Genomic DNA, 27,842 nt, shown 5'->3' on the forward strand with positions numbered 1-27,842 from the left:
CAGCAAATCGTCACATTGAGAAGCTCTAAGAGTTTAAAAAAATCAGGAGAAGAAAAAACAAAGAATTAGAGAGTCAAAAATGAACCTAATTTTGTATAACACAACTGGTATTTTCCCTTTTTTAAATGATCTAGTGACCCCTCAGATTTATCAGGCTGGCGAACCACTTCTCTTGGGGTAGATTGAAAGCCATAAGTAAGAATTACTCATAACAGTGATGTTTTTCTGATTAAAGCAGATCATCATGGCTCTGTGCTCAAATCCAGCCGCCTTGACTAAATTTCCTGCCTGTTTTGTGTTACCATTTGATAAATTATGCATTTAAAATGTAGCCAAATGTAAATATAGTGTCATTATTGGTGCTCTATATCTGACTTGTCTGCTCAGCTGCTTTCCCTTTTGAATCGAGGGCTGTCCGAAACACCACACCTTACAGCAGATAACAACAGATAGCCTGCGGCGCCGTTATAATAAACGGATAAAAAGAGCAGGATATGCAAAGCCACGCAGAGAAAGCCTATTCATGTCACGCTGAAGTGCCCTAACAACTGCTTGGACTGGCTTGTCCCTCTTGTGTGATGTCATCCAATGGACGAGTGGCTGGCGGCTGCGATGCGCATGTATGCAGTCCACTGCCTCAACGCATCACAGCGAACCGCACTTGACAGCTTGCCAGGTTAGAGGAGGGAAAAAACACACACCATTCAAGGGAGGAAACCAGACCTGCTGAGTTTCCACCAGCCAGCCGTCATCCGCATCCACCCGAGGTAGAGGGCATCTACTCCCATCGACATCTCGTACATCGTTTTTTTTTTTTTTTTTTGGGATTAATTATGTTTCTGTTCTAACGCACAGATGACAGCGTAACCGAGGCAGCAAGCTGTTAAGATACCCAAACACAGCCGCTTTGTTGAATAGGATCTGTTGTGACTGGACATGAATTCGGCGGAACAGACGGTTACATGGTTGATTACGCTCGGTGTGCTGGAATCGCCGAAGAAGACCATCTCGGATCCTGAAGCGTTTCTGCAGACCTCCCTGAAAGATGGAGTGGTCTTGTGTAGGCTGCTGGAGCGGCTCAGCCCGGGGTCCACGGAGAAAGTAAGGGCAATACAACCCCCCCACCCACCCCCTCTCCTCTGCATAACCAACCGCCCGCCCCGTCGGCGTGTCTGTGTGCTGCCCAGATCCGTGAAACCGACGCGGTTTGTTGTCTGGCTTCTCTTTCTGCCCAGTGGTCCATGAGGCGATTTCTTTTGTAGGTCACGGCAGCCCGGGTTATTGTGTGCGAAAACAGCACTACATGGCTGCACATACGAATGTCAGCGTGCGTAAAGAGAAAGGCCGTTGTTGCCACTGCGTATTGATCTGCTCTAAATAAGACAGCATCACAGTAAACATTGATCACATTTATCAGGAGCTATTAGATCCACTAGTGCTATGGTCTTAATAAGGAAGGCCTCATTTAATATGCGTTCAATGCAGGTTTAAACACTCAACAGATCTGCGTTATCGTTTGAAGCCCCTGTTTTATATTCCTCTTTAATCCAGGGCGATGTGGCTCGTATGTCAATGTATTTTGAAACACACAGTGTGATCAGCCAGGAGTGACTGGTGACTGGTGACTGGCTATCTGTACACAGAGCATAGCAATAAGAGTGGGCCGCCATTGACTGCAAAGGCGCACAGACAGAGATGGACCCTCTCCCCATTTAAAGCAACAGCGCAGTGTTTGTGTCTGTCAAAGTATAGCGTCAGCCAGTTTAGACAGCTACCTAAGGGAGGCAATGCTTTCCTCAAAAGAGGATGATCTGCTCGGGGCTGCCTGCACCTCCACACAAGCGTGAGAAATTTGCCAGTTAACTGGGAAAACAGGTTTCTCCATTTTCTCCCCTCACATTGACAATGGGGTGTTGTTTAATTTCCGTGACATAACCAAATGATGTTTCACCATTTTTGCACACATGAGAGGATTTGATGTAGGTTAAAAGAAATCCTGATCACCCTCAGCCTCACCCTGATGGTTGAAATCCAAATCAGCGTGTCTTAATCAGCCAACATATTCCTGATGCATTCTGTAAATTCTGTTAAATCTGCTGCCACCTCATTTGGGGAGGATTTAATGTGTTTTGTTGACATGGAAATGGAGTTTAAATACAAATCTAAATATTTTTCCTTCCTGGTCAGAGAAGACAACTTCCTGTAACTCATAAGTTAACTCTTAAGACCAGTGGCCACTTCAGTGAAGGCAAAAATTGTCTCTAATAGATCTGAAGAGACAAAACTATAATTGAATATATAAACAAAGTGAGTTGATTATAGTAATAATACTATAGCCTGTCAGATCCTGGATTTTTGAGGTTGATACAGATATTGATATTTGAGAGTCTAAAAAATCCAATAGCAATATATCGGCCATTATTCTTTTTTTCTATTCTACCTAAACACATAACACAAACATACATTTTTGATAAAGATCCCATTAATTTGCTTATAAAAGACTTATATATGTACGGAGAGGGACATTTATAGTTGAAAAATAAACTTATTAGTGCACTCTGGTGGATGATGACACTTTCTAAATTAACTTCAAACATATCTCTGACACATCTGCACTGACATTTCTTGTTATTTATCGGCCGACATACACACAGATACCGATATATCTGCGATAAGCTAAAACTGGCTGATATATCGGCCTGGCTGATTCATCAGTCATGCTCTAAATAGTACTACTCCTGCTACTTCTACTATTACTGCTAATAATAATACTTAACATTTTCCCCACACCATGCTTCCCACATCTGGACACTGTTTTCAGAATCAAGACGTTTTGGCTCCCCAACTCTTCGGCTCATTCTCAATTGTGAAAATTTTTTCACAATTGAGAATGACTTCCGAAACGTCTTGATTCTGAAAACAGTGTCCAGATGACTACGACTGAAACCTTTTCTACGGTGTGAGGAAATGCAAAATGGGAAAGGGGAAAAGGGAAAACATTTGGAAAAAAAAAAAACAGCCAAGTAGTAAAAGTTAAATAGAAGACTAAAATATTTTTTCATCTGTTTTGAGTTGTATTACTTTATATACCATATTTTGTATGAGCTATGTGACATGTCACTTCTACCATGCTGGTCACCAATTAATCTCAGGATTCTATATTGGTGCCTCAAAATAGTGTGTTGTTAAAAAAATAAGGACATCCTTTAGTTAAAAATGTAATAATACAGGTGGAATTAAGACAATACATGTGGCCTCAGATCCATGATAACCATGATACAGTATATATCATCTTCGGTCTTTATAGCACTGGTACGTACCCTGATAGCAACTGACATCTGACCCAGCTGTGGTCCACATCTTCAGCTTTCTTCTGGCCCACATACAGTACTGCGCACACTGAGAGCAATGACTCAAGTGCGGCCATGGGAACTTAAAACAGAACCAGATGAGGGCCACATCTGGGCCAGACAGTGGCACGATATGACCAGCCAATGAATGACTAGCCCAGGGATTTTAGAGACACCCTACTCATTATTATATAAGCACAACGTGTAAATGGGGGGAAAGTGGGAAGCATGGTGTGGGGAAAATGTTAAGTATTATTATTAGCTGTAATAGTAGAAGTAGTGGTAGTAGTAGTAGTAGTATTTTGAGCGTGACTGATCAATCAGCCAGGCCGACATGTCAGCCAATGTTAGCTTTTCGCAGATATATTGTATCAGTGTATATGTCGGCTGATAAGTAACAAGAAATGTCAGTGCAGATGTGCCAGATACAGAAACAGTGTCTCCAGTACACCGTTTGTCCACCAGAAAGCACTGGCAAGTTTATTTCAATTATATAATATCCTGATCAGTTCATATCTTGATCACAATTCTTTGATCATCAAATGTAAGGGACCCAAGACTGTTGAATTGTAATACCTTATACTGAGAGGTGTTTCTAATATTTTGTCCACCCCATCTATGTCAATGAGGGTAGAATGAATTCTTCTTTCCTACTTTGTTGAAGTAGGTTATTATTACCAGTGCACCCATAGGCTACAACAATATCAGCGGGGATCCCTATTTGTCAACGTCATTTCCCTCCACCCAATACCACAGCCTCTTCCACTTCCCACTGCGGGATCTGCGTTCAGCTTCCCGGAGTGTCAGGCCCGGTGCAAACACAGACACTAGAGTGCGTGTAGATAAAGAAGATACATTTTTAGGGCTAATACACTCACAGAAAACCGCAGTGTGGAAAGCAAGAACCCCGCAGCGTGAGCTGGAAGTATATCTCTAACCAGCGTTTCCGTCTTTCCAGATTTACCAAGAACCGAAAAACGACGGCGAGTGTCTTAGCAACATAAAGGAGTTTCTCAAGGGCTGCACATCGTTTCGCGTTGAGGTGAGTACCTTTTCAGATTTGGGCTTATCTTGCGTTTCTACCACACCCGTCTGCACATTACAACACCCAGAGGTGCTGTTTGAAATGTAGAGTTAGCATGTTTTAAGAGGAGACACTGATACAATAAACAATGGGTTCGTGGAGCGGACGGACGGAGCCCCTGAAAGAGGGAGGAGGAGTGAACTACAAGCCGAGAACAATCACCCATCGCGTGGGAGAGGGAGATTGGCTTGTCCGTCCCGTGGCGATAGGTTACATTTGCAACATTTTGGCAACTCCAAGTGACACTTATTGATAAAACTATTACACTGTAGCCTGTTCACATTTCCCACTGAGGTTTAGAAGCGCCTGGGTGATGTTTACGCTTTCTAATTAATGCAGAGCTTTGTCCTTGGGCTCATGCGTGGCTTTATTGTCACCACCACTTCACACCAGCCCTTGTATAAAAATGCTTTTGTTAAGACCAAATTGTCACTGCAGCTATGAACAATATAGGACTATGGTTATGTAAGTAGGTCTTGTTCTAACAGGATAATTACAGTCTTAATATTATAAGGTGTAAAGTCTAAACATGTCCTCAGATCAAGTACCTCACCCCTGCTATATAGTGGTATTTGAGTATGTTGTAGTTATGGCTGGTCGAGCAAATCGAGGACAACGTGCTGTTTAAGGCTGTGTGTTGGCCAGTGCATAGAAGGGTCATTGAACCACCCTAGTTTGACAATACATCTCAGTGTTCCTCAGCATTGCCTTTCCCCACTGCGTCTCCAGCCCCTAAACAAGAGGTGGAGAGGGGCTGAGACAGAGCGCTGTCATATTAAGTGTCTAACATGCCCTTTAGTAGTTACAGACAGCTGAAATGCCAGGGAAGCAAAACACATACATCTTATTTTCTTACATTTTATTGGTAAAAGGCCTCTGTTTCTTATGGCTCACTACAGGCACAGTTTCTGGCAGCGGTGTTTAGCAATAATCTGCTGTTTTATTGGTATTAAATAGTCAAATTCCCCATCATAACTACTCCTTTATGTCTGCTGATTTGTGCTTTCACTGGCGGAGATACTGTACTCAATACCATCATTTTCTTTTACACTATGTTAGTTCCTTGCGTGCAAGAGCGTGTTCATATATATGTGACTTCTTTTCTTTGAGTGAACCGGACAGAGCAGGATTACAGTAGTTGGGGACATGGCAGTCCTCCTGCTCACCATCTGTAGAGCCAAGATGGATCTTCTCCAGAGCCCAGAGCACTGCTGGCTCTGACCCCAGGTAGCTGCGGCTGCAGATTAGAGCAGTGGCCACTAACACGAAAAAGATAGACGCTGTGTTTTCCAGTCCTGACCTACCTCTTTTTAATGGAGTTAAGCTGGGTGTTTGGCTGAGCAGCAACATGCTAGCCTCGCTGTATTTGTCTAATGGGGATATTTCAACAGGATTAATCACTTTTAGATCTAATTTGGATACCTGACACTAACAGCAGTAACAGCAGCTGCTGTTACTGACCCTTAACCCCTAATGTCTTTGACCACAGGAAGTGATCATTAGAGTTCCCATGACCCCGCTGGTCCCTCTGGAATAGTAACCTTACCCTGTGTCTACCCTGAGAATAATCATAGATCCATCTGTCGTGACTAATAGGAGACTTTGAATCCATTGCCATCAAAATGAAAACAAGTAAAGGCTGTTGTATTGTATAGCTACTGCAGTAGACGTATAGTGCTGTTTAAGGTATTTGGACACTGACATTTTCTTTGTTGTGTTAGTTGTAGGGCTGCAACTATCAAATATCGATTATTGGCCTCGAAAATCCAGTATCGGTTGGGCTATAATCTTGACTTCTTGCTTTTGTCTTCAGTGTGGTCTTCAGAAACTGAAACACATGATCAGTTGGATTGAGGTCAGGTGACTAACTTGGCCGGTAAAGAAAATTCCACTGTTAGAAAACTGCTTGGCTGCCTTGTCTGTATGTTTTGTTTATCATTGTCCTGTTGCATTGTCCTAAAATTGGGGGACCATTTGTAAAAAAATAAAAACACCCTCAATCACCCTTAAAACTTAAAGTCAGCACTTAAATCGTTTTTTGGTTTATTTCAAATTACATACTGTATGTATTCTCTACTCACTGTTAGCATCCAGTTGTACTACACTGGATGCTAACTATAAGGGGATTCACAGAAGCATTAATATCTCAGTATAATTTATTATATTTAAGTGATCTCTTATTAAGAAGTCTGATATGTAACCATATCCCATTAACTGTAGTGTACATGGAGTAGTTAGTTGTAATACCCTGTGCAGGTAAACTCTCATTTCCCCAATCATGACAAGTGTGGGAGCGATTCAGCACGCTGTTGTAGCTTGCTGAGTCACAGAGGGGTGTTGCACTATTGTCTCAGCCTGCTCTGAGGAATCCTTACCTGACTGTGATGTTGAGGCTTAGTGGACATGTCGAAGCCTGTCATGTTAGTCATGTTCATAATTTCCATGCATGAATATTTAATTTACATTATTCATCATGTTTCACTGTGAAAACTGGTAACTTTTCTTTTCTAATGGAGAATTTGTTGAAATGACTTTTAAGGTGGCAGAAGAACCAAAATTTTGCAGTTATCATGGGAAAGAAAAGTTTAGCACAAATACTGAATGTTAGTTATAGTTTCAGTCCAAGTGAAAGTATTGACGTGTGAGGAAGAGGGTGCTTTTATATGAATGCTCCTTAAGGACAGCAAGTCTTCCATTAGCTTGTACACACACACACACACACACACACACGCACACGCACATACTCGCTTTTCCAAAAACACACTCTCACAAACACATCTATTCACATATTCCCTTAGGACATATCTGCAATCAGAGCGGAAGATGAAAGAGAGAGATATCTCACAGTCACTCACCCTCAATATAACTGAAGCGAGAGTAACTAATCACTTTAAGTTGTTACGCAGGAAGAGAGAGGACGACTACATTTATTAACAGAGATACAAACACTGCCATTCATACTAACCGAGAGGCTAATGAGTCACACTGATAGTAATACAGACCGTGCTTCCACTTTTACTGCAGTTGAAGAATAAGGCTGGCATTATTCTACATTTTTCTTAACAAATTGTCAACAAATTCCATGATAAAAAAAGCAACAATGCATTAGTCTGTTTCTCAATACTTTCTGATTACCCTACCCTGTCTGTGACACTCATGACCTGTTCACCTTATCGTAGATACAAGTTTCCGACTAATAAATAGCGTTCACGTCAACATCCGCTTGATATCCGCTTAATAATATGGAAGTGCCTGAAACCAAGCAAGCAGGGATGCCTTACATTAGCCAGAGTCCATCGTTCAATGTGATTAAATGTAATGGATATAGTGCTATATTCGCAATGCAAGTAATTTCAACCCTCACTCGACCAACTCTGCAATCATCCAACTTTAGTTGTCTCGTTAACATGGGAATCTTTCCCATCTTTACCATACATCCAATTTGATGCGAACGCAGCATCAGCCCCAATCCCATTCGTTCCAAATGATGATGGAAATCTTAAAAAACAAATAACAGATATATTGTTTAATTTTCAAAAAGGCAAAGTAAATTTCTAAAACAGCTGGTTACTGTAGTTTTAAGGAAACTAAAACATGGGGCTGGATATCGTTTGAAACGTTTTTAATCAGAATCAGAAATACTTACTCGATAATAATAGTCGATGCAGTACCTAAGTTTCTGTACTGATACCATAATAACGCATTACTTTGTGAAATTACTTTGTGAAATATAAACTTATCTTTCTACAGACCCTTTTTCCCATTTTTATAGATTATAGATCTATAGATCTATTATTATAGATTGAACGATTCATTTGACTCATCAAACAAATAGTAAGGAGATGAATCAATAATGAAAATAATTGTTAGTTACAACCCTAGATCTTTCATCCCTTTTACACTTGGTGTTAGAATGCAGTCTGTTTCTGTATTCGTTGTCTGGATAATGACATCTGATCACAGGCCTTTGCATTTACATTTGGTATTAATGAAAGTGCTTGTTATCTTGATTCTGGTTGCATTGTGATTGGATTGCAACATGCAAATTATAAATCAGACTTTGGCTATACAGGAAATACTATCTTTTGTAATGCACATACTTCAACCAGTATGGTGGAACGCTGTAAATAGTGTCTGTTTGTAGCTGCTGCAGATATATGCGTGTCTGCTGAGCTTGTGTGTTTCACCCACTACTTCTGTCAAAGATAACGAGAGTTATTGATTGACTGCTCAGTGCTGGCAGTGTGGCCAAGTGATGACACAGTCCTGCTGCGCTGGAATCAACGATTAGCTTTAAAGGGGAAATGCACTTGCTGATGACTTTCTGGCTCTGACGCTGATGCCCCCCCCCACCCCCTCTCTGTCGTCTCTCACCCACAGCCATTTGAGGCCAGTGACCTGCTGCTGGGACTGAACTTCTCAAAGGTGCTGAGCAGTCTGGTTGCTCTGAATAAAGTGACTGCAGGTTAGTCAAAATATGTGCAATGTGTATGAGCTACATGATGCGTGTGGGTGTTTTTTTTTATTAAAGACAGGCGGGTAGTCATGAGTGTGTGGGCGCTAGGTCTGGTGTATTTATATTTTGCCCTTTCTGTCCAGATATCGGCGTGGGCAGTGATTCAGTGTGTGCCCGACACTCTTCAGCCCATCGCATCAAGTCGTTTGAGTCGCTTTCCTCTCAGGCTTCACTGGGCCGATCCTCCAAGCTGATGCAGAACCAGTTTCGCAGTCTGGTAAGGTCAACACTCACTAACAGTCACAGTTTAGGACCACAATGGATCTGAGTTACTGAAAAGATGGACACAATAACATTAACACCTTTCAAATATAATACAATCCAAAGCAACAGCCATGCAGTGAATACTACCTTTGTGAAGCTTTTATTGTACAGTTTTTGATGAGACTGTCAGAGAGCTATTGATTTGATATTTTGAGTTCACCGCTTGTGGCGATGTTGTTGAGTTTAATTCTATTATATTGTAAGGTGTTTTTGTTATTTTGTCCAATTGCAGTCTAGTACAATAAATAATCAATAATAATCCAATGTAGTTAGTTCAGCGTAGTGGTTTGGGGCGTTTGTTTCATTACAGTTAAGCACTGTTTCCAAGTTGATATAAATGATAATAAATAGTTAAAGGCCTTGCTACAGAAGCCCTGTAAGAAAGTGAAAACATTTTTTGGGTGATCCATTTTCTATGTCTGATCTGAATTGTTTTTTGTTTTTCTTCTGTGTTTATGACTTTGTTTTTTTATCTTTTAAACTTTGAAGCTGCAGTCACACCAGATTTTGCTCCTCACTTATATTAATGAGAAACGAGGTGATAAAATATTTGTTTCCAGGCGCAAATTGACCCCTTCTTGTTGCCTATGTAATGTGTTGTTTATGTAACTATACAGCAAAGCATTACAAGCAACAGAGAAGAAGGGATGGTGTTTGGCTGCAGTGAATGCAAGGACATTAATGGAGTTGAGGTATAATCAGGCACAATAAGTTGCAAATGCAAATGGATTATTGAAGTGACACCTTAGTTAAAGACTTGAGACTTTTTTTTCCTGAGTGTGTAGATACATACAGGAAAGATGGTGTGTGACAGAGGGGTGTGACATATAACAAAGGCCCTCAGCCGGAAATTGACCCTCAGACTTTACAATTATATGGTATGCATCTTAACCACTAAGGCCATCGCCCGCTTTAGGATTGCCTTTTCATGGAAGTTTTGTATAGACACTACCTAAGCAGCACTGTCTTAACTATTTATACCATTGACATATAATGAATAATACATGGAATAACAATGGAAATGAAATTGAAAATCAGCTAAGAGTTCCTTAAACGCACATAATCAGGAACAATGCGAGTTTCAAGATGACAGACCAGTAGGTGTCTTAAACCAGCATGTTCCTCCAAAATAAAATCCACAACTACAAGTAGTTTATTCTCTGTGTGATGACGTTAGTCCCACCTGCTGTCTGTCACAACTCAGTCAAGCCAACAATCAATCACAGTCAGTCAGTCAGTCAATCACAGAAATAGCTATTTATAGATAGTAAAACTTACAAGAAAATAAAGCTTGATTTTGATCAGTTACGGTATATTTGCAGAAAGACAAAAACAGCTGTCACAGTGGAATTGTGCTTTAAAGGTTTTGTTTGCAACATGGTAAAATCTCTGAGGGATGGAAATAATGAGTATGATGAAGTATGTTGAGTAAATATTGCACAATATTTGCTGGGTTTGTTCACAAGATGGATGAATAGATGTTTGATAGCAAAACTCTTCTTGTTGACACTTATCTTCCAACTAACCTCTACATTTCTTCCATAAAAACTGTTCTCATCAGTCTTTCGTCTCCCGACCTCACAATGTCTGTTTCTGCTCACTGCTCACTTCTCCTTTTGCTTCTCTCCCTCCTTGGTGACATTTTTTCCCCTTTTTTTCAGGACATGTCAGAAAACAGTGGACAGCAGCTGCTGGTGAAGGCACGTTTCAACTTCCAGCAGACCAACGAGGATGAGCTCACCTTTGCCAAGGGTGACATCATCAGTGTGACTCGTCAGGAGGATGGTGGCTGGTGGGAGGGGATGCTCAGTGGCAGGACTGGGTGGTTTCCTAGCAACTATGTGCGTGAGGTCAAAGGCTCTGGTAGGTTCCTCAACTACCTTTGTAAGACATTTTAACATTAATACAGTAGTGTATTATGTTATATTTGTTTCAGTCTTCAAACTATATCATTTTAAATTCCTTCCCTGCATGTGTCTGTGAATGATCACAGAGCAGCTTGAAAGATTAAATCATTTGCTAAACAGACGTTTTCACATCTCTCTCAGACACAAACTGCCAACCAGTACATTAAATCACTGTTGCCATTGTCATTGCGATTCCATCTGGCCTTGTGACAGTAACACAGCTCCACATCTGTTGCTTCTCGAGGCCTGCTGTGGTCTGTTGTTTGTTTCTCTTGTAAAACAGGTGGAGATGCCATGTGGCAAGAGGTGGCAGCTTAAAATCTGATCCTCTGTTTGACTGACATTTATTTACTCACTCCACCAATTTAATGATCATTTTTAGTGAGTGTAAGGATCTACAATCAAGATGTTTGTAATGAATTTTGGACAATTCTGATCGGCACCCAACTGATATAGATATACAGACGGGGGACAAATTAAAGGAAAAATCTGAACGAAAGAGTGTAGAAACATATCAAATGCAGGTGCTTCCGTGCCCCAGGGCTCACTGAATGTTTTGGTGAGTATGAAAATGATGTGAATGAAATGCTACGGCCTTCACAGTCACCAGATCGCAACCCAGTTTCACACCTGTGGAAGATCTTGGACCGAAGTGTAAGACAACGCTCTCCACCACCATCTCCATAAGACCAAATTATATCATATAAACTTTCATCTTCACATCTATTTAGCGATGTCTGTGACTGTCTCTGATGCTATATGTCCTTTTGTTATGTCTGGCTATGTTTGTTTTTCTATCTGCTGTACTCAGGTCTCTCTTGCAAAAGAGATCTTGATCTCATTGAGATTACTTGATTTAAATAAAGTTGTGTATATATAAATGAGGGAAAATCTTGTGAAGGAGGTGTTCATCCCTCCAGAAGAATTGGCCTGACTCCATACTACACACAACAACACTTCATGTTTCTTTTTCCTTTAAATTGTCACCCATCTGTATTTTCAATGGTAGCAGAATTATGTGATTATGGTGTCGCTTAAGTTCAGTTCATGTCAGATCTTTACGGCCCCACAAGAGGAAATTATTTTTGCAGAAAGGCAGCATAAAAACAATAATATGAATAGGGATAAGATAAAGATAAAGTGCTAAGCAGTGTGGGGAACCAAGAGGCAGTTTATGGTGTATTAGAATGAAGAGCACTTATTGCACATGGGATAAATGAAATGCTGAGATGTGACGTTAAGGGGAAAAGAGGGCAAAACAGTGGCTATAATGCTGCTGAAGCAATGTGTCATCGAGCTATTGTTATTTTTTCTCAATAAATATTATTGAGTAAAAATCCTAATACACATACAGTACATAACATAAACATAATTTGCATGCCTGATGTGCACTTACTGTGGATATCAAGCAGTGTAAAGACGTTTTGTGCTTTAGATGTGCAGTAAAACGACAGCCACTTAAAAAAAGCTTTTGTTACAGGGGCTTTGTTGTTACTTACAGCCAATAGCATATCTTTATGCAGCCAATTATATTGTTAATTAATTTCACTAATCATTGTGTGCCTTCTTCTCAGATAATAGTAATGATTCATGCTTAAAGAGTTTTAACTGATGTGATACAATATCAGTACTCATCCACAAATTATTTTGGAATTACAAGTAATGATACATTTGTAACATTATTTATAGCAGTAAGATTATTTGCATATAAATCTATTTGGGCAGGGCAGATAAGGCCAAAATGCTGCTCCACTTTTATATGATATTGAATATTTCTTGCATAAATGTACTTATGTGCCCTAATTTATTTATTTTGTCTCTGGCCACAAACAAGTGTCCCCCAAGTCTGGCACTCTTAAGAGCCCACCTAAAGGCTTTGACACTTCTGCAATCAGCAAGACGTACTATAACTTGGTAAGGACGCAACTCCTTTTCTGCTTTTCCTTTTTTATTTTTTGCTTTTTTACTTCTCTGTCTCTTTTTTTTCTCCACTAACATCAAGTTGAAACTTGAAGATTCTGTCTCTGTTTTTTGAGGGCTTTAATTAGTGCCTCTTTTTTTTAATCTGTGCCTGTATCCATGCTTTTTCCATTCAGTATTTGTTAATTCTCTTGCCTGGAAAGTAATTACATGGAGTACCAGGATAAAATCTAGGTGGCCTATTCAACCACAGCTCTCTCTAAAAAACTAATTGACATACTTTCTCTCCTCTCTTTTCTAAAATGCACTGTGACTAGCCTTGAAAATGTTACTGCAGCTGAGGGCAGGTTTGGTTTGTAAAACTGTCCTCACAGTTGCATGATAAGCAAAGTGAATTCATTATTTTCTCTCTCAGACACACACACAAAGTGCAGGATGCATCTTGTAGATTTCAGTGTTCTTAGAGCAGACTGCTCTAAAACATGTCGGATGATTACTGTTGGAAATTCATTTTGGTGATGTCTGTTTATTTGGTACTCTCGGCTGACCGTAGGTAACTGTTTAAAGTAGGACTGAACCAATATTTATTTTGTTGATACTGTTGATCATTGTCACTTTGGTTATCAGCGGGGAACCCATAACTTTAGTTTTGCTATATTGTGATCAGATATGCAGAGTATGCATACATGAATGAATAAATGACTGTAGCGAAAACACTCACTTTGCAAACCTGTGTGAATTACCCCATATTTTTCACTACATAATATATAAACTGAGGCAACATCAGAATCAGAATCAGAAATACTTTATTGCTCCCCGAGGGGAAACTCTTTAACATTTACGTGTTTTAATGTTTTTATGGATTTCCAACTCAAAATTTGTGGCACTAGCTCATGAAATGAACTACAAAGAAAGTGTACAGTAATCCCTGAAAAAATGGCTTTAATAAAGAACAGAGCTGTTTTTCCAAGACCTCTTCTAATTCTTGAGACAGGGACACTTTCTAAATTGAAGCTGTTTTTTCACTTTCCTTTGCAGGTGTTGCAGAACATTTTAGAAACGGAGACAGAATATTCCAAGGACCTTCAGAGCCTCCTGACGAACTACCTGCGACCTCTTCAGAGCATTGACAAGTACGACACATTTACACATAAAGCTTGATGAAATCAGAAGCAGGTTGTTTTAGCATGATTGCTGAAACAACAGGCACCTGGATCAATCAGATTTTGTACTCTTCTTAAACAACAAATTACTTTTTTTTGTATGTCACTGAATATGTTGTCACCATTTTTTTTTTACCAGTCCTGTCTTTTCCTCTAGACTGAGCAGCTCAGATGTGGCTCTGATTCTAGGCAACCTTGAGGAGATCAGCACCTTCCAGCAGATGCTCGTCCAATCGCTGGAGGAGTGCACCAAGTTAGTCCCTCCCCACACGCACAGCCCCACTGCAGCATCCTCACTGTTTCGTAATAAGCAGAGGGACATCTAGTGTCGGGCCGACTGTACTACAGGGTTGTTGGATTAAGCCATTGACTAGGAAATATATCATAAATTGTGGTTTTGTAGTGCTTTTAGCTGATAGCACACATACACATTCCATATACTTCTGCTTCAGTCTGTTTTCTTGTCTGTCTATGAGAGTTTGCATAGAAGCATTTTAACAGTGTGTGATCTTTTTTTTTCTTTCTTCAGGCTTCCAGAGAGCCAGCAAAGGGTGGGAGGCTTCTTCCTCAACCTCATGCCACAGATGAAGGCTCTTTATGCCGGTTACTGCTCCAACCACCCCTCTGCAGTTAATGTGCTCACCCAGCACGGGTACGTTTATATATCAACTACGTTTAGTTTTACTTTATACTGTTTTCAATGTGTTTTCATACAGCAGTTCACAAGAAAGAAGGAGAGGGTTTTCATGTTACATAGGGAAACAGCTGTTTGTTATAGCTTGTATTAGAAAAGGGACTGGTTGTATTGTTGGAGGTTGTGGAATTTATCTTTGTTTTACAGTTGTAGCTACTTGCTGTTTGTGGGTTGTAGCAGCTATCGTAGCTTGTCTCTACGGACACAAAGTGCGTATTCTGCAGTCAGCTTTTCATTATCAACTGAAGTTGATTGAGTATTTTTTCCACAGGAAGCAAAATAATTTGAGTACAGCTGAAGGAGAGAGAATGAAAGAAAAAGAAGTTTGTAGGTTAAGAGGAAATTACAGTGAGTACAAGGGTGTTGAGGTCCAAATTTTTGACCTGATTGGAAACCTACCCAAACCTGACATGCATAAATAGATTTTTACAAAAAGACCCGAAAAGGACCCATGGTCCGTCCGAAACAGGCTGAAAAAGGCCAGAGGATAATCAGACCTGATCTAAAATACAGTTGACCTAGCATGATGTGAACAGCAAAACATGTCACTTTACAGTTTACACTCTCCAGCTCACTTCAAAAAAACACACTTTCTCTCTTGTACTGATCTGTTGAGATATTATTTTAATCGGGTAGTCTTGGTTATTGGGAACTGAGAGGACTTGTGAAGTACTCTACGAGAGGGATACTCTGATTAACTCAGCTGATAAAGGGTGATCTGAGATGCATCTGAATAATGTGAATGTGATTTAGGAATTTTTTAACTATTATGAATCATTATACACTGCAACAAATACTGCCTTTGAGAAGTGCTGTTTCAGCTGTGTTGTCACTTCTCAAAAGTGTAGTTTGTTGTGTTATTAGGCAAATACACTCAGTTGCCAGTTCAGACTGTTGTATTATTAGCTAAAACTAGGTGTACCTAATATGAAGGTTATAATGTTCAGTTTTTGTTGAAACTGTTTGAGAGAGGTGTTGATTCAACTGTATGATCATTGTGGAGGCTGTAGTTTGTGGTGCTGTTGAGCTGTATTGCATTATATTGAGAGGTGTTATTTCGCTTACCTTCATTGATATAAATGGAGTGGACAAAATAATAGAAACACCTGTCAGTATAAAGCAATACAATTCAACAGCACCACAAACTGCAGCCTCCAAAATGACCAAAAAGTTGAATAAACACCTTTCTAAAACTGAACATTATAACCTTCATAAAAGTAGGATTTATTGCAGAACTGTTGTACTGGACTGCATTAGTTTTAACTAGGTGTACCTAATAAACTGGCAACTGAGTGTAGTTTGTTAAGTGTCTTTCAGTCAGTGTTAAGGTTTCTCTTTGTCAGTACAGTTTTCCTGTTTTTGGTACATGCAGTCATAGTTTTTGACACATTTTTTAAAATCATAATTTGACTAGTGTCTAGCTGCCTTTATAACTTTGTTTAATTACTTCAAAGTTAATTTCCTTCCCAATTAGGCACAAAGTGAGTGAGTTGTAACAAGTTGAAAGCCAGTTAGCAATGTGTGTCAAACAGAGGCCAGTTAGTCACTCTGTGAACAGTGTGTTGGTTGCAAACCCTGTGAAGTTACTGTTTGTTAATGTTGATAGAAAAAAATCATTGTAGGTCGTCAAGGTTACATAATGAGCTAAATTAATAATTTATTTTGTCTCCCTGTCTCTCTTACTTTCTTTTCCTCATCTCGCAGTGAAGTATTGGGGGAGTTTATGGAGGGGAGGGGTGCAGTCAGTCCTGGGATCCTCACCCTGACCACAGGTCTCAGTAAACCCTTTATGAGACTCGACAAATACCCCAACTTACTCAAAGAGCTGGAGAGGCACATGGAGGTGTGTATCTGAACATCTGTCTAGAGCACTTGTGTTATCATGTGTGTTTAATAACCAACATGTTTCTTTCAGGAGAGCCATCCTGACCGGCCAGACATTCTGAAGTGCATGGCGTCTTTCAAAAATCTGTCTGTAGGTTGATCTCACTTCCTCTCCTGTCAGATGTAGCATGTAACCAGACTTAATATGAAATTAAATCAATTAATAGCAGGCCTTTAAGCAGTTGTTTGTTTCCATTGTGTCAGGCTCAGTGCCAGGAGGTGCGAAAGCGGAAGGAGCTGGAGCTGCAGATTCTCACCGAGTCCATCCGGCTATGGGAGGGGGATGACATTAAGACCCTGGGCTCTGTGCTCTACATGAGCCAGGTCTTAGTCCAGACTCCTGGCTCAGAGGTACCAGCACCAACTACCTCCTCTACCTGCATATAAAATTAACGTAAAGAACTTTTGGCTAACAAGTACACATCTGTCATTTTAAGTGACAAAAAGTATGATTACAGCCAGTTTCTTTAGATTTGATCAAAGTAATTGATATAGTTTGGTAAGAATTTTCTTAACATATCAACAAAATTACAAAACACATCTAGGGCTGCTTCATATACAGTTAACCACCGCTTTGGTATGCTAAACAAAGCAAATCAAACCCAGAAATCATTAGTAAATCATGCTTATTACTTGACAGGAAATCCTGGATCATCACAATCTTTCAGCTTTCATTTAACTAGGGGAGTAGGGGAAATAAAAGATGTAAAGTGTGTGTTATTATATCCGAACATTCGACCTACAACTTTAACTGGTATTTATGTTATGATAAACTCCCCTGCCTGGTTGGCTGGTGCGTAACAGCAGTCCACAGTGCAAAAAAAGGTTGGGGACCCTGGTCTAGATCACGCAGAGTAAAATGCATAATGCAGTCACAGCCTGTGGTTTGCTGTGGTTGTTATTGTCAATAAATGCCACATTAAAGGTGCACTTTGGGGAAAACGGGCCACATGGGCATATTTATGCTGTGAACCAGAGAAAGGGAGCATACCATTCTTTTGACAGCTGTAATGTGTATATCCAGACCGATATAAAGAGCTGATTAGTTACAGAGACATCACTATGAGCCTGATGATGTGTGGTACGTTAACTCCTGCGATCTTGACAGCTGGGGCGTCAACAGCCACCAGATAATTCACACTAATGTAACTATACTCAGAGACTGTCTGAAATGGTTTTTATCTTGTTATGAATCTTTGGTCTGAACTGGCCCTTAGTCAAATGTTTCCACAATATAGTGTTGATATGCAAACTGGATTACACCTCTTCTCTCCCATTCCCTCTGTATTTCTCTCTCATTCTTGAACCTCTTCCTATTTGTCAGGAAAAGAGTGAGCGTTACCTCATGCTCTTCCCTCACGTCCTCCTCATGTTGTCTGCCAGCCCCAGGATGAGTGGCTTCATATTCCAGGTCAATAAACATTTTCCCAAATCAGTCTGATTTAAGTCTCTTTCTGATTCCCCCTCTAGTTTTTAACCTTAGAGTTATGTACTTAATATATTGGATGAAAAGTCACTTCTCTGTTACGTCTTGATTCTGATGTGATGATTTCCCCCTGCAGGGAAAATTGCCCCTGGCCAGCATGACAGTGGCCAAACTAGAAGACTGTGAAGCCCATAAAAACGCCTTTGAGCTCAATGGTAAGGCCACATAAGATGCTGAGTGTAATTCATTTACACATAACGCCTTCAACAACATTGTCTCTGTCCCTGCAGGTACAATGTTTGACCGTCTCCAGGTGGTGTGCACCAACCAGCAGGACCTGCAGGACTGGGCGGAACACCTGACCAGACAGATCAAGCACACTGCAGCCACAGCACCCAGCCACAAACCACTCACTGTTCCCTGCCACACGGTCAGGAGCTAATGATTAAATACCCACATACAGATGACTTTCTTTCTATACAGCAATGTGGTGTAAACACTGTGAAAAATATATATATATATATATATATATATATATATATATATATATATATATATGAACCCTTAAATCAATATGCCATTAGAGGCTGGCTCACATAATGCCTAGCAATCATTTAAAAATACTATATAGTCCTGTGTGAAGTGGCTTATTTCTCTCACTAATGGATGTAATGCACAATTGCATTTAATGAAATGAATACAAATGCATAATAATCAACATTCCGCCTTATCCCTTGAATAAACAATCAACAAAACCGTTCATTTTATTTACAATAGGCCACTTGCATGTTGGTGGCTGCATCATGCAATTGGTAACTGTCTGAAAAATAATTTTAACATCTATAAATCTATCTACTTGTGTTCAGTTTATAACTCATAACTTCAATTCATAACTGAAGTTATCTCATTGCACTGTTCTGAAAACTGCACTTAAGATGAATATTTGCAATGTTTTAATGACAGTTTTGAGGAACAGTTGGCTGGTTGGTAGTGTAACCACGTCAATGTACAACTACACTGTCACTGTTTCGGAGATGCACCCCTGCCTCTGTGCCACTGTGACCCAGAACTGGATAAGTAGCTGAAAAATAGATGGAAAATAAGAGGAGCAGAATTGTCTGTTTTGTGATAAATCTTATTACATTGGCCCTTTTGTTTCGTTCCTCAGCTCCCATCTCACCCTCTCACCCCGTCCCGGCATGCTGAAGGAAGGGCCATGACAGTGGCCCCCACCTACCACACACTGCCTCACCCCTCCTCCCATGGAACGTCTCACAGCACCCTGATGTGGGGCCCACTGGAACCACCCAACACCCCCAAACCCTGGAGTCTGAGCTGTCTTCGGCCTGCACCCCCTTTACGACCCTCTGCAGCCCTCTGCTACAAGGAGGTGATGTTCTTATGTAGTTAAGACTTTTTGTTATGTTGATTTTTCATTGTTATTATTATTATTATTATTATTATTTTTAATTTACATTCGGGCAACAATTACATATACTTCCAATTCCGAATATGTACAGAACCACTTTGTTCATGGTTTTTGAACAACTTTACACACGATACAAAACAAAACGAAAAAACCCCACAAACATTTAAAAAAAATAAATAAATTTGGTAGAATGAAGTCCAGTCCAGAGGGGTCAACCATGTCCAAGACTGGTTGCCATATCTTAATAAATCCCTCCACATTGTCATGAAGAGTGTAGGTCAGCTTTTCCAGAAGGAGTATTTTCAGCAATCGTCCAGCGCAGGGATGTCCTTTACACATCCAGAATTTGAGAATAGTCTTTCTTGCTATATATAAGAGTTTTCCAACCAATTTAGCATTATGGTTGTTCCTTACACTGTCCACTTTAGCTGCCAAAATACACAGAAGAGGCGATAGCTCCAAGTCATATCCAATCAAGGTAACCACCTCATCTTTCACTTCTCCCCAAAACTGACTTGTCTTGGCACATTTCCAAAACATATGTGCATGTGCCAATTTCTGAATTGCATTTAATACATTTAGGAGAGCTTAGACCAAGCTTGCTCCTCAACAATGGTGTACAATGAAGCCTATGTAATATTTTAAATTGTGTCTCTCTATCAGTATTTCAGCTCAGAATAGTAAGTGTATCTTCCATAACTGATGCACAGATATTTTCTTCTATCTGACATTCTGTATCAATCTACCACTGCTTGCAGATGTGATCAGTAGAATAATTAAAATTTAAACCAAAGGTTTCATAAACATAAGAAATAAATCTTTTTGGTATGGGTTGTTTAAGAATATCTTCCAAGAAAGACACATTTGGCGCATGTATGTTTTCTGGTATACAATGTCTGATTTGTAAATAGCTCTTCAAGCCCTTGAATGACTCCATTGTTCATTGTTCCTCCTTCATAGAGTTTATGTTGATTTTCTAATTGTCACTTTTTTCTGCCCCCCATTTACAGGATCTTAGTAAAAGTCCTAAGAGTGTGAAGAAGCTCCTTCCCAAGCGCAAGCCTGAGAGAAAACAGTCTGAGGAGGAATTTGCCTTGAGGAAGAGTATGTTTAAAATCTTTTCCTATTTATGTCCAGAGTTTGTGTTGAACTCAGATACACCAAAATATGATTTGTTTTTCATTTTTTTTCCATATTAAAGGAACAATTTGACATTTTGGGAAATAGCTTATTCGCTTTCTTACTGAGAGTTGGACGAGAGAATCAATAACACTGTCATAGCGGTCCGTCCCTGGCCTGGAGACAGTTAGTTAGTAGCAGGAGGAAACTGCTATCATGCTGTTACATGCTGTATGTAAAAAAAAAAAAAAAAAAAAAAAAAAAAATTTTGCCTTTTCTTTCTCAGGTACAGCTGCTCTGGAAGAAGATGCCCAGATCCTGAAAGTTATTGAGGCATACTGCACCAGTGCCAAAACCAGGCAGACTCTTAACTCCAGTAAGAAAACACAAAATCTTACTTTTACTATACATGTGCATGCACAAAAGAAGAGAGGTTCATACTGGAGCTTGATGTCTTTGTTAATGCTGTACCTGTATTCTGTTGCTCAGTGCCTTTCTTTAACACTGGTATTCTGAACTGATCTTTCTAACAGTATCTTCTCCTTCTGTCTGTCTCTCCTCCACTCCTCACCTTTTGGCATTGCTCTGGTTTACCTCGAGTTCCTTCTTTTTCTCTTTTTTCATCCATTTTTGTTTTCTCCATACTGTACCGTAATTTTCCCCTTGTATACTGATTTGCTCCATCATCTCATCCTGCATCTCTCACTGGTTTTTATGATTTACCATTTGTTGCGTGCTGCATATGCTACCTCCTCCTCCTCCCCCGTCACTCCTCCTTTCCCCCCACCATTTCCTCCCTCTACATTCGCAACGTGACCGCCAAACTTGGCCCGCCCTAACCAGCCTGGCAGGGCACTGACCTGATGCACAACCACGTGCTGGCCGACGTGGACCGGTCCTGTATGGACTCGCCGGGCCGCCGTAGCAGCGTGTCACGGCCGGAATTGTCCTCTGACCTTTCGGAGGACTCTGACTATGACTCCATCTGGACCACCCACAGTTACAGGATGGGTTCAGTGCCGCGTAAGAGCTGCATCTCTCACCAGAACTAAAGAACGTACAGTACTGCCACGCTGTACTGCAATGTAACGTACAGCGCGCTTACCTCTTTTACCTTCAATGTATTAAAAGAAACTAGATTTTTTTAATTTATCTATTTATTTTCTATTATATATTTGTTAATTTTTTGTTAACTTATTTGGTTTATTTATTTTTAGACTGTTTGTTTTAAGATGTTTTAAGCATCTCCCTGTTGCCTTTGCCACTTTCCCTTTTATGTGCCTCCTCTCTATGTGTAGTTGTCATGCAGTAAGTGTTTGGTAATTCTTGTTCATTTATCTTGAATGTGACCACTCCCCTTGTTTGACCATAAATGTGGCGGACTGTCAGCAGGGAGTGCAGGGATGTTGGAGTGGAATATAGGGAAGGGATAACCAGGGGAGGGAGAGATGGGGACTGAGCTTTTCCTGTCTGATATTCAGATGTAATTCAGGAACGAGTGTATTCTATTTACCATGTACTACTTCTCTCCGGTATGTGTTTCTGGAGTATGTATGCTCAAACATAGCACAGATGCCACACACACACGCACAGGTTCAGGCACATATGCCCCTGCTGCCTGATAATATAGCAGCATGCAAATGAAATATCCAAATTCTTAACATTTTATATCATTGCTGTTTTCTTAATTTGAATCTTTTATCATGTTGCCAGTGCTAAGCAGGATTGAATTTAACATGACCAAAAGCTACTAAATACTAAAAATCCTTGCTAAATTTAATAGTTTGTGAATCACAGTTCATTATTTAATGTAGCTGCTACAGATAGAGGAGATTATCACATATACTTCACTCTCTAGTCAAGCGTTTTCCAGCTGGATAAAAGCTGATGCACTAAGAATTGTGAATATAAAGAGTCAGTTCAACCAAATTACAAAAAACATATTTTCACACTTAGCTGTAGTTGTACCCAGCCATGCAGATAGTTTCAGTTTTATTTGCCCAGGTTGTGAGATATCTTTCTCTGAGATTTATGTCTCAACTCCAATACAATCGAAGTGAGTTAATTTACTTCTGGTGCTCGCAGCTTTGAAACATGACACTTAAATAAATTCCACACCAATGTGTCTTTCCAGGATCAGTGTCCCCATTACTCTGGATAATCCAAAGACCTCACTATCAACAGTTTTAATTCAAACCACTTCCTACTGAAGAAAGTGTCACTGTGAAAACTGTTTAGTTTATGTTTTCAGTCCTGTGAGCACCACAGACTAAATTCCAGTTAACTACAGTGTAATGTTGTGGATGCAGAAATCTCAGAGTCAGTAACCTGGCCAACTTTCTGCATCAGTAGATACCATCTCTAGAGTTAAGTGAGAAAATATGTTTTGTTTTTGTTTTTTGGTGAACTGACCTTTTTAAGTCAATACTTTTAATAATTTAATGTATTGTGTAGTCTCCTAAGCATCATCCTTTAAAACCTGATCTTCCATCCAGTAATGTTGCTGTCTGTCAGTGGTTCTACAGGGTTGCATTTATATTTAGTTTTAAACCTCAAGTTAGTGCATTAACAAAATAAAAAGATTCATTTAAACCAGGCATAGCATACCAGCCCGACACTAATAAACTGTAAACTACAGCCTAACGCAGCTACAGTCTGGTAATACAAATCAAATACCTTTGTTTAATGTCTCCTGCTAGTTAAAGGAATAGTTCGATGTTTTGGAAATTTGCTTATTCGCTTTCTTTCTGGAAGCTAGCTGAGAAGCTTGATACAACTCTCGGCAGGTCAGCTAGCCTGGCTCTGCCCAAAGGTAACAAAATCCAGCTACCACCTCTAAAGCTCACTATTTAGCTCGCCGGTGGGTTATTTTAACCTTTGGACAAAGCTGTTTCCCAGTTTCCAGTCTTAATGCTAAACTAGGCAAAACATGTCCCAACTCCAGCTCTATACTTAACACACAAACATGAGATTGATATTGATTTTCTTGTCTCACTCATGGAAAGAAAGCAAATTAGCGTAATCTAATTCCTTTAAGGTGTAGCTGTTACCAGGGTCTGACAATTTGACCAGGTTAGCGTAACGTCAAAGACAAACATCCCTTGTGTCACAACAAACTAGCACCTATGCCAGGGCCTCATGAGCCAGACTGCCTTTGTGTTGTCTGGCTTGCGAGGTTTCCCATGCTATCTCTTGCATTAATGACTATTTTTATGAAGAAGTATTTTTCCAGTATTGGTATTAAAAGTACAGGTTGGTCTATCTCCTCTTACAGCTAGCAATGTGAGTGACATATGGAATATATTGGTCCATGTTACAGTACTATTTACTGTTTCTGAAATGATTTCTTTATTGTATTCATTTTTTGTATACAGGCGTTTTTTTATTTATATTTTATTCTGTATGTCAGTGTTTACAAAATGATCCCTGGAAGAATCATTTGTTTTTTTTTTTTGGGTTTTTTTTTTGGTTTTTTTTTTACAATTTATTGCTCTGTATCAAAGTTTACACTGAATATTATAACATGAAGTGTTTGAATTATTTTGCACAATCATGTAACGGGCCAGTGGGTGTGGGGGATAGAATCTGTTCAATTCTATACTTTTTGTCATCTACCTAGAGTGTGTATGATATAGTCTTAAAGGTAGACTTGAGTATTCAGTGTTACTGTAAAGTAAATGCTCATTCGTAGTGTAAATGCTCACCTTCTGTGTTTTGAAAGCATTGCGGGTTAAAAAAGAAACAAGAGACCGTGATTATACGGAAACATTTCTATGTGAACTACTCATTCAACCTCAGAATACTGTCAGAGTGGACTTGAAATAAAAGAGCACATAGTCTCCCTTTCTGTAAATACTAGTTGTCCTGGAGCAAGAAAAAAAACATTCTACCTTCTATGAGTATTTGAGCTAAGAATATCACTGTCCTTATATCATGTGCTATACTTTGTGACAGGTGTATTCTGTGGTTTAAGAAACTAAGTCAATATGTGGGACAGGCAGGGCAAAGAGACCAACTGTCTTTGACCAACATTGTCCTCTGTGTGCTCTAATGCTGTATTCAGTTCACACATGTGACCATGTCTTATCTGCAAACAGCGCCTTCGGTGTATTTGTTCAACACTGCTGAAGTGTTCAAGTCCCAAACGCTGTATTATGAGTTTTGAATAAATCTGTCTTTTGGTAGACACTGGCATTCTGGTGATTTGTTAGAACAGCAAATCTGATTGTGTTTGGTGTGTGTTGTCATTCGGGGAAGATGGTGGAGTTCTCATTAATTTCAGATTAATATAGAGATTTGTAATATGAATGAATGAATGCATTTGTGTTTTTTTGCTAGATACCTCTACAGCCTCTCATTTCCTTTCACTTTCCTCTGGCTCTTGTCTGATATCTGGCCTGTGCATGACTAACACACTACTACCAATTGTGGTATATGTTTGGTTCTCTTCGATGCTGCCACTCATTTCAGATTGTGGTCTCAAAAAGTAATTTACTGAAGATGACTTGGTACTGACTCACCTTACTACACTACAAGGTGAAACAAAGCAAAGTACCAATCGATGAGTGCTCTTCTGTTTTGAAACAGGACCGCAAAGGGAAACAGGGCTGCATGTGATCATCCCTGGTGAGAAGAAAGTCCTGTCGGAGGATCCCAGTCGCAATGGACAAAGTGCAGTGGAAGAAAAGTAAGATAATAGATAAGTCTTTCTTCTCCCTTGCCCTGAATCACTGTCTTTACATATGGTAAATCCCATGTAAAGATCAGAACCAACAATGTGTTAGTACACTTTCATACCCTATCTGTGGCACATAGCCCAAAACCCATTCATTCCTACTGAAGACTTAAATCTTTAAAAGCGGGTCACAAATATATGACATATTTTAAGAACGCTCAGTAATTTTCTATTGTTGCAAACATTACTCAAACAGAAATAAATAGTACATTTGTTTGGGACTATTTTCAGCTGTGGATTAATACACATGTGGGCAGTTTATGTTGGATTGACTCAAAATAAACTACAGTGCCCATGTTCATTGTAATGAAGGAACATGTCACTAAGTGCAACAGTGTGGTTCACTGATGTGTTTTTAATAGTTCTTGGTCAACAATGGAGGTCTATTACACAGAGGAATAGGCTGTATCAGACAATGACAACTTGTTAAAAGTAGTAATTAATTGTTGGTTTTGCTCTTTACATGGGATTTGTTGACAAAAGAAAAATATAGAATATCACCAGACTTATTCTTTAAGTAAAATGTTTCATGTCAGCTGCAACTCTTAACGTCATGATTATTGGTAAACCAACTGCCTTAGGTTTATGCTACTGCTCTGAGTTAATAGGATATGCTCACATCTTTTCAAGTGTGTCTTAAAACAACATGCCCACAATGAAACAGATTTTGGTTGTTCCAGACTGGCTGGGAAGTGATCCATTCCTAATGTGAATCAAATGTAAGAGAAGGGGGACAAAACCAAAATGGCAGCGAACTTAAACTGTTGCAATGTACATATAGGCATGTGAGTGGAGTGTTGTTTTAAGATAGACTTGAAAGATGTGAACCTGTCCTTGAATAACCAGTTTTGTGGGCATCACTGATGTGTTAACCAGTAAATTTGATTATCTTAAAGGAGCCTGGTGGATGTGGTGTACGCCCTGAGGGATGAGGTTCAAGAGCTGAAACAGGTGAATGTCTTGGGATGTTTAATGAAAGACCATGATGGTGTGATTTATCTAATATATGACTTTAGGTTAAAATTAGCTGGTTTGACTCTCTAAAAACTGTTAACTCGGTAAAGCGTAGGCATAATGTTAGCTGAGTGCAGTTAAATAAATTTGTAATGATCTCTCTTGTGAAATGGGTTAGGTGTTTTCTGTTCTCTTGGCACATAGAGGTGCCTCAACACAGGGTGACTCAATGTCCACTCTAAATCTGTGGTACAACAACATGAATAACAAGATTGTTTTCCCGCCCAGGATAACAAGAAGATGAAGAGGTCACTTGAGGAGGAGCAGAGAGCACGGAAGGATCTGGAAAAGGTTGTGAGGAGGGTGTTAAAGAGCATGAATGACCCAACATGGGATGAGACAAACCTTTGAGGATCTTGCGCACCATCTCCATCTGAAGCTTTGAAAAGAGAAAGAAAGAGCATGTATATGTGTGGGCTTGCTTGCACTGTATGTGTGAAATGCACACAATGAGATGGATGTGTGTGTTTGCTCTAAGAGGAGTGCCATTACTGCCCCTCTGGTGAAAAGACAGGAATCACTGTGTAACGTGATGCTGAACAAGCTTGATCATCCACAATAACATTCCTTGAACACCAAGCAAGACGGTGAGGAGATGACACACGGTAACCCTCGGTGTGTCCATCACTTCAGCATCCATCATCGGTGTCCTTGGCAGCGTTCAGTGTGGCTGGAGGACAAGTCAAGAGAAGTCCTCTCCCTCTGTTTACAATAATTTAACAGTACGCTGTCCAATGGTACATAAATGGTACTTTAATGGTGTTAATGGTCACAAAGGCCTTGGACAAGTCTGAACTTAAACCATGCCATTTCATAACCTCTCATGTTATTTAATTTTGTATGAAATGATTTATGTTCTGTCTCCCTCCCTGACACAAGCTTAGCCTGGTGTTTTTTGCCTGAAGTGAAGCTTGTGCCAGGAAACTCCATCTTTTGTATCCTTTTTATTTTTTTGCCTTTTTTGTCCTCAATATTGTTGTGACCACTTTGCGGTTTGACTTTCTTTCTAGGCATCCTAGGGAACTGTACAGATATTGAACTTGTACTGTATAATGTAAATACTGCTAAAAGATGAGCCTTTGTCCTTTGGGAGAAATAAATGTGTTTTTCGAAAAATGGCTTTGAGTTGCTGCTAAATCTGCTCCAACACCACAAAGGAACAAGTAAACTCTGCTCTCTTTGTCTCAGTTACACACACACACACACACACACACAGAAAGAGACACACACACAAAAGCACTAAGGCTGGATTGCCAACTAGGCAAAGCAGGCCCTGGGGCCTCAGACCCCCCTTGTGCCCAAACAAACAAATTATGGTGGTACATAACTAGATTTAT

At 39.8% G+C, this 27,842-nt stretch overlaps 1 protein-coding gene across 6 annotated transcripts; it reads left to right on the forward strand.

Annotated features, from left to right (window-relative positions):
- The first annotated feature begins 514 nt into the window (after positions 1–514).
- On the forward strand, positions 515–27,623 carry arhgef7a (Rho guanine nucleotide exchange factor (GEF) 7a). Of its 6 annotated transcripts, none has more exons than XM_044217169.1 (22): positions 522–1,101; positions 4,309–4,392; positions 8,815–8,899; positions 9,034–9,167; positions 10,876–11,077; positions 12,956–13,035; positions 14,080–14,174; positions 14,362–14,457; positions 14,734–14,856; positions 16,603–16,741; positions 16,814–16,873; positions 16,987–17,133; positions 18,107–18,193; positions 18,345–18,423; positions 18,499–18,638; positions 19,377–19,598; positions 20,648–20,741; positions 21,043–21,132; positions 21,600–21,779; positions 25,344–25,443; positions 26,388–26,442; positions 26,734–27,623. In XM_044217169.1, the coding sequence occupies exons 1-22, from the start codon at positions 937–939 to the stop codon at positions 26,854–26,856; spliced, it is 2,580 nt and encodes an 859-aa protein (XP_044073104.1). In that variant the 5' UTR covers positions 522–936; the 3' UTR covers positions 26,857–27,623. The 6 variants fall into 6 exon arrangements, with proteins under 6 accessions (XP_044073102.1, XP_044073104.1, XP_044073099.1 ...); XM_044217164.1 differs by lacking the exon at positions 21,600–21,779 and having other exon boundaries at positions 528–767; positions 856–1,101; positions 14,344–14,457; XM_044217163.1 differs by lacking the exon at positions 21,600–21,779 and having other exon boundaries at positions 528–1,101; positions 14,344–14,457.
- The last annotated feature ends 219 nt before the right edge of the window (positions 27,624–27,842 follow it).

Source organism: Siniperca chuatsi, linkage group LG12 (assembly GCF_020085105.1).
Source record: "Siniperca chuatsi isolate FFG_IHB_CAS linkage group LG12, ASM2008510v1, whole genome shotgun sequence".
Lineage (NCBI taxonomy): Eukaryota > Metazoa > Chordata > Actinopteri > Centrarchiformes > Sinipercidae > Siniperca > Siniperca chuatsi.

Bases quoted from the DNA above. Each gene is read 5' to 3' on its own strand.
- arhgef7a (XM_044217169.1), top strand. From the start codon at position 937: ATGAATTCGGCGGAACAGACGGTTACATGGTTGATTACGCTCGGTGTG. The intron at 18,639-19,376 runs GTCAGGAGCTAA...TTCGTTCCTCAG, and splicing joins TCACTGTTCCCTGCCACACG to CTCCCATCTCACCCTCTCAC. The intron at 19,599-20,647 runs GTGATGTTCTTA...CCCCATTTACAG, and splicing joins CAGCCCTCTGCTACAAGGAG to GATCTTAGTAAAAGTCCTAA.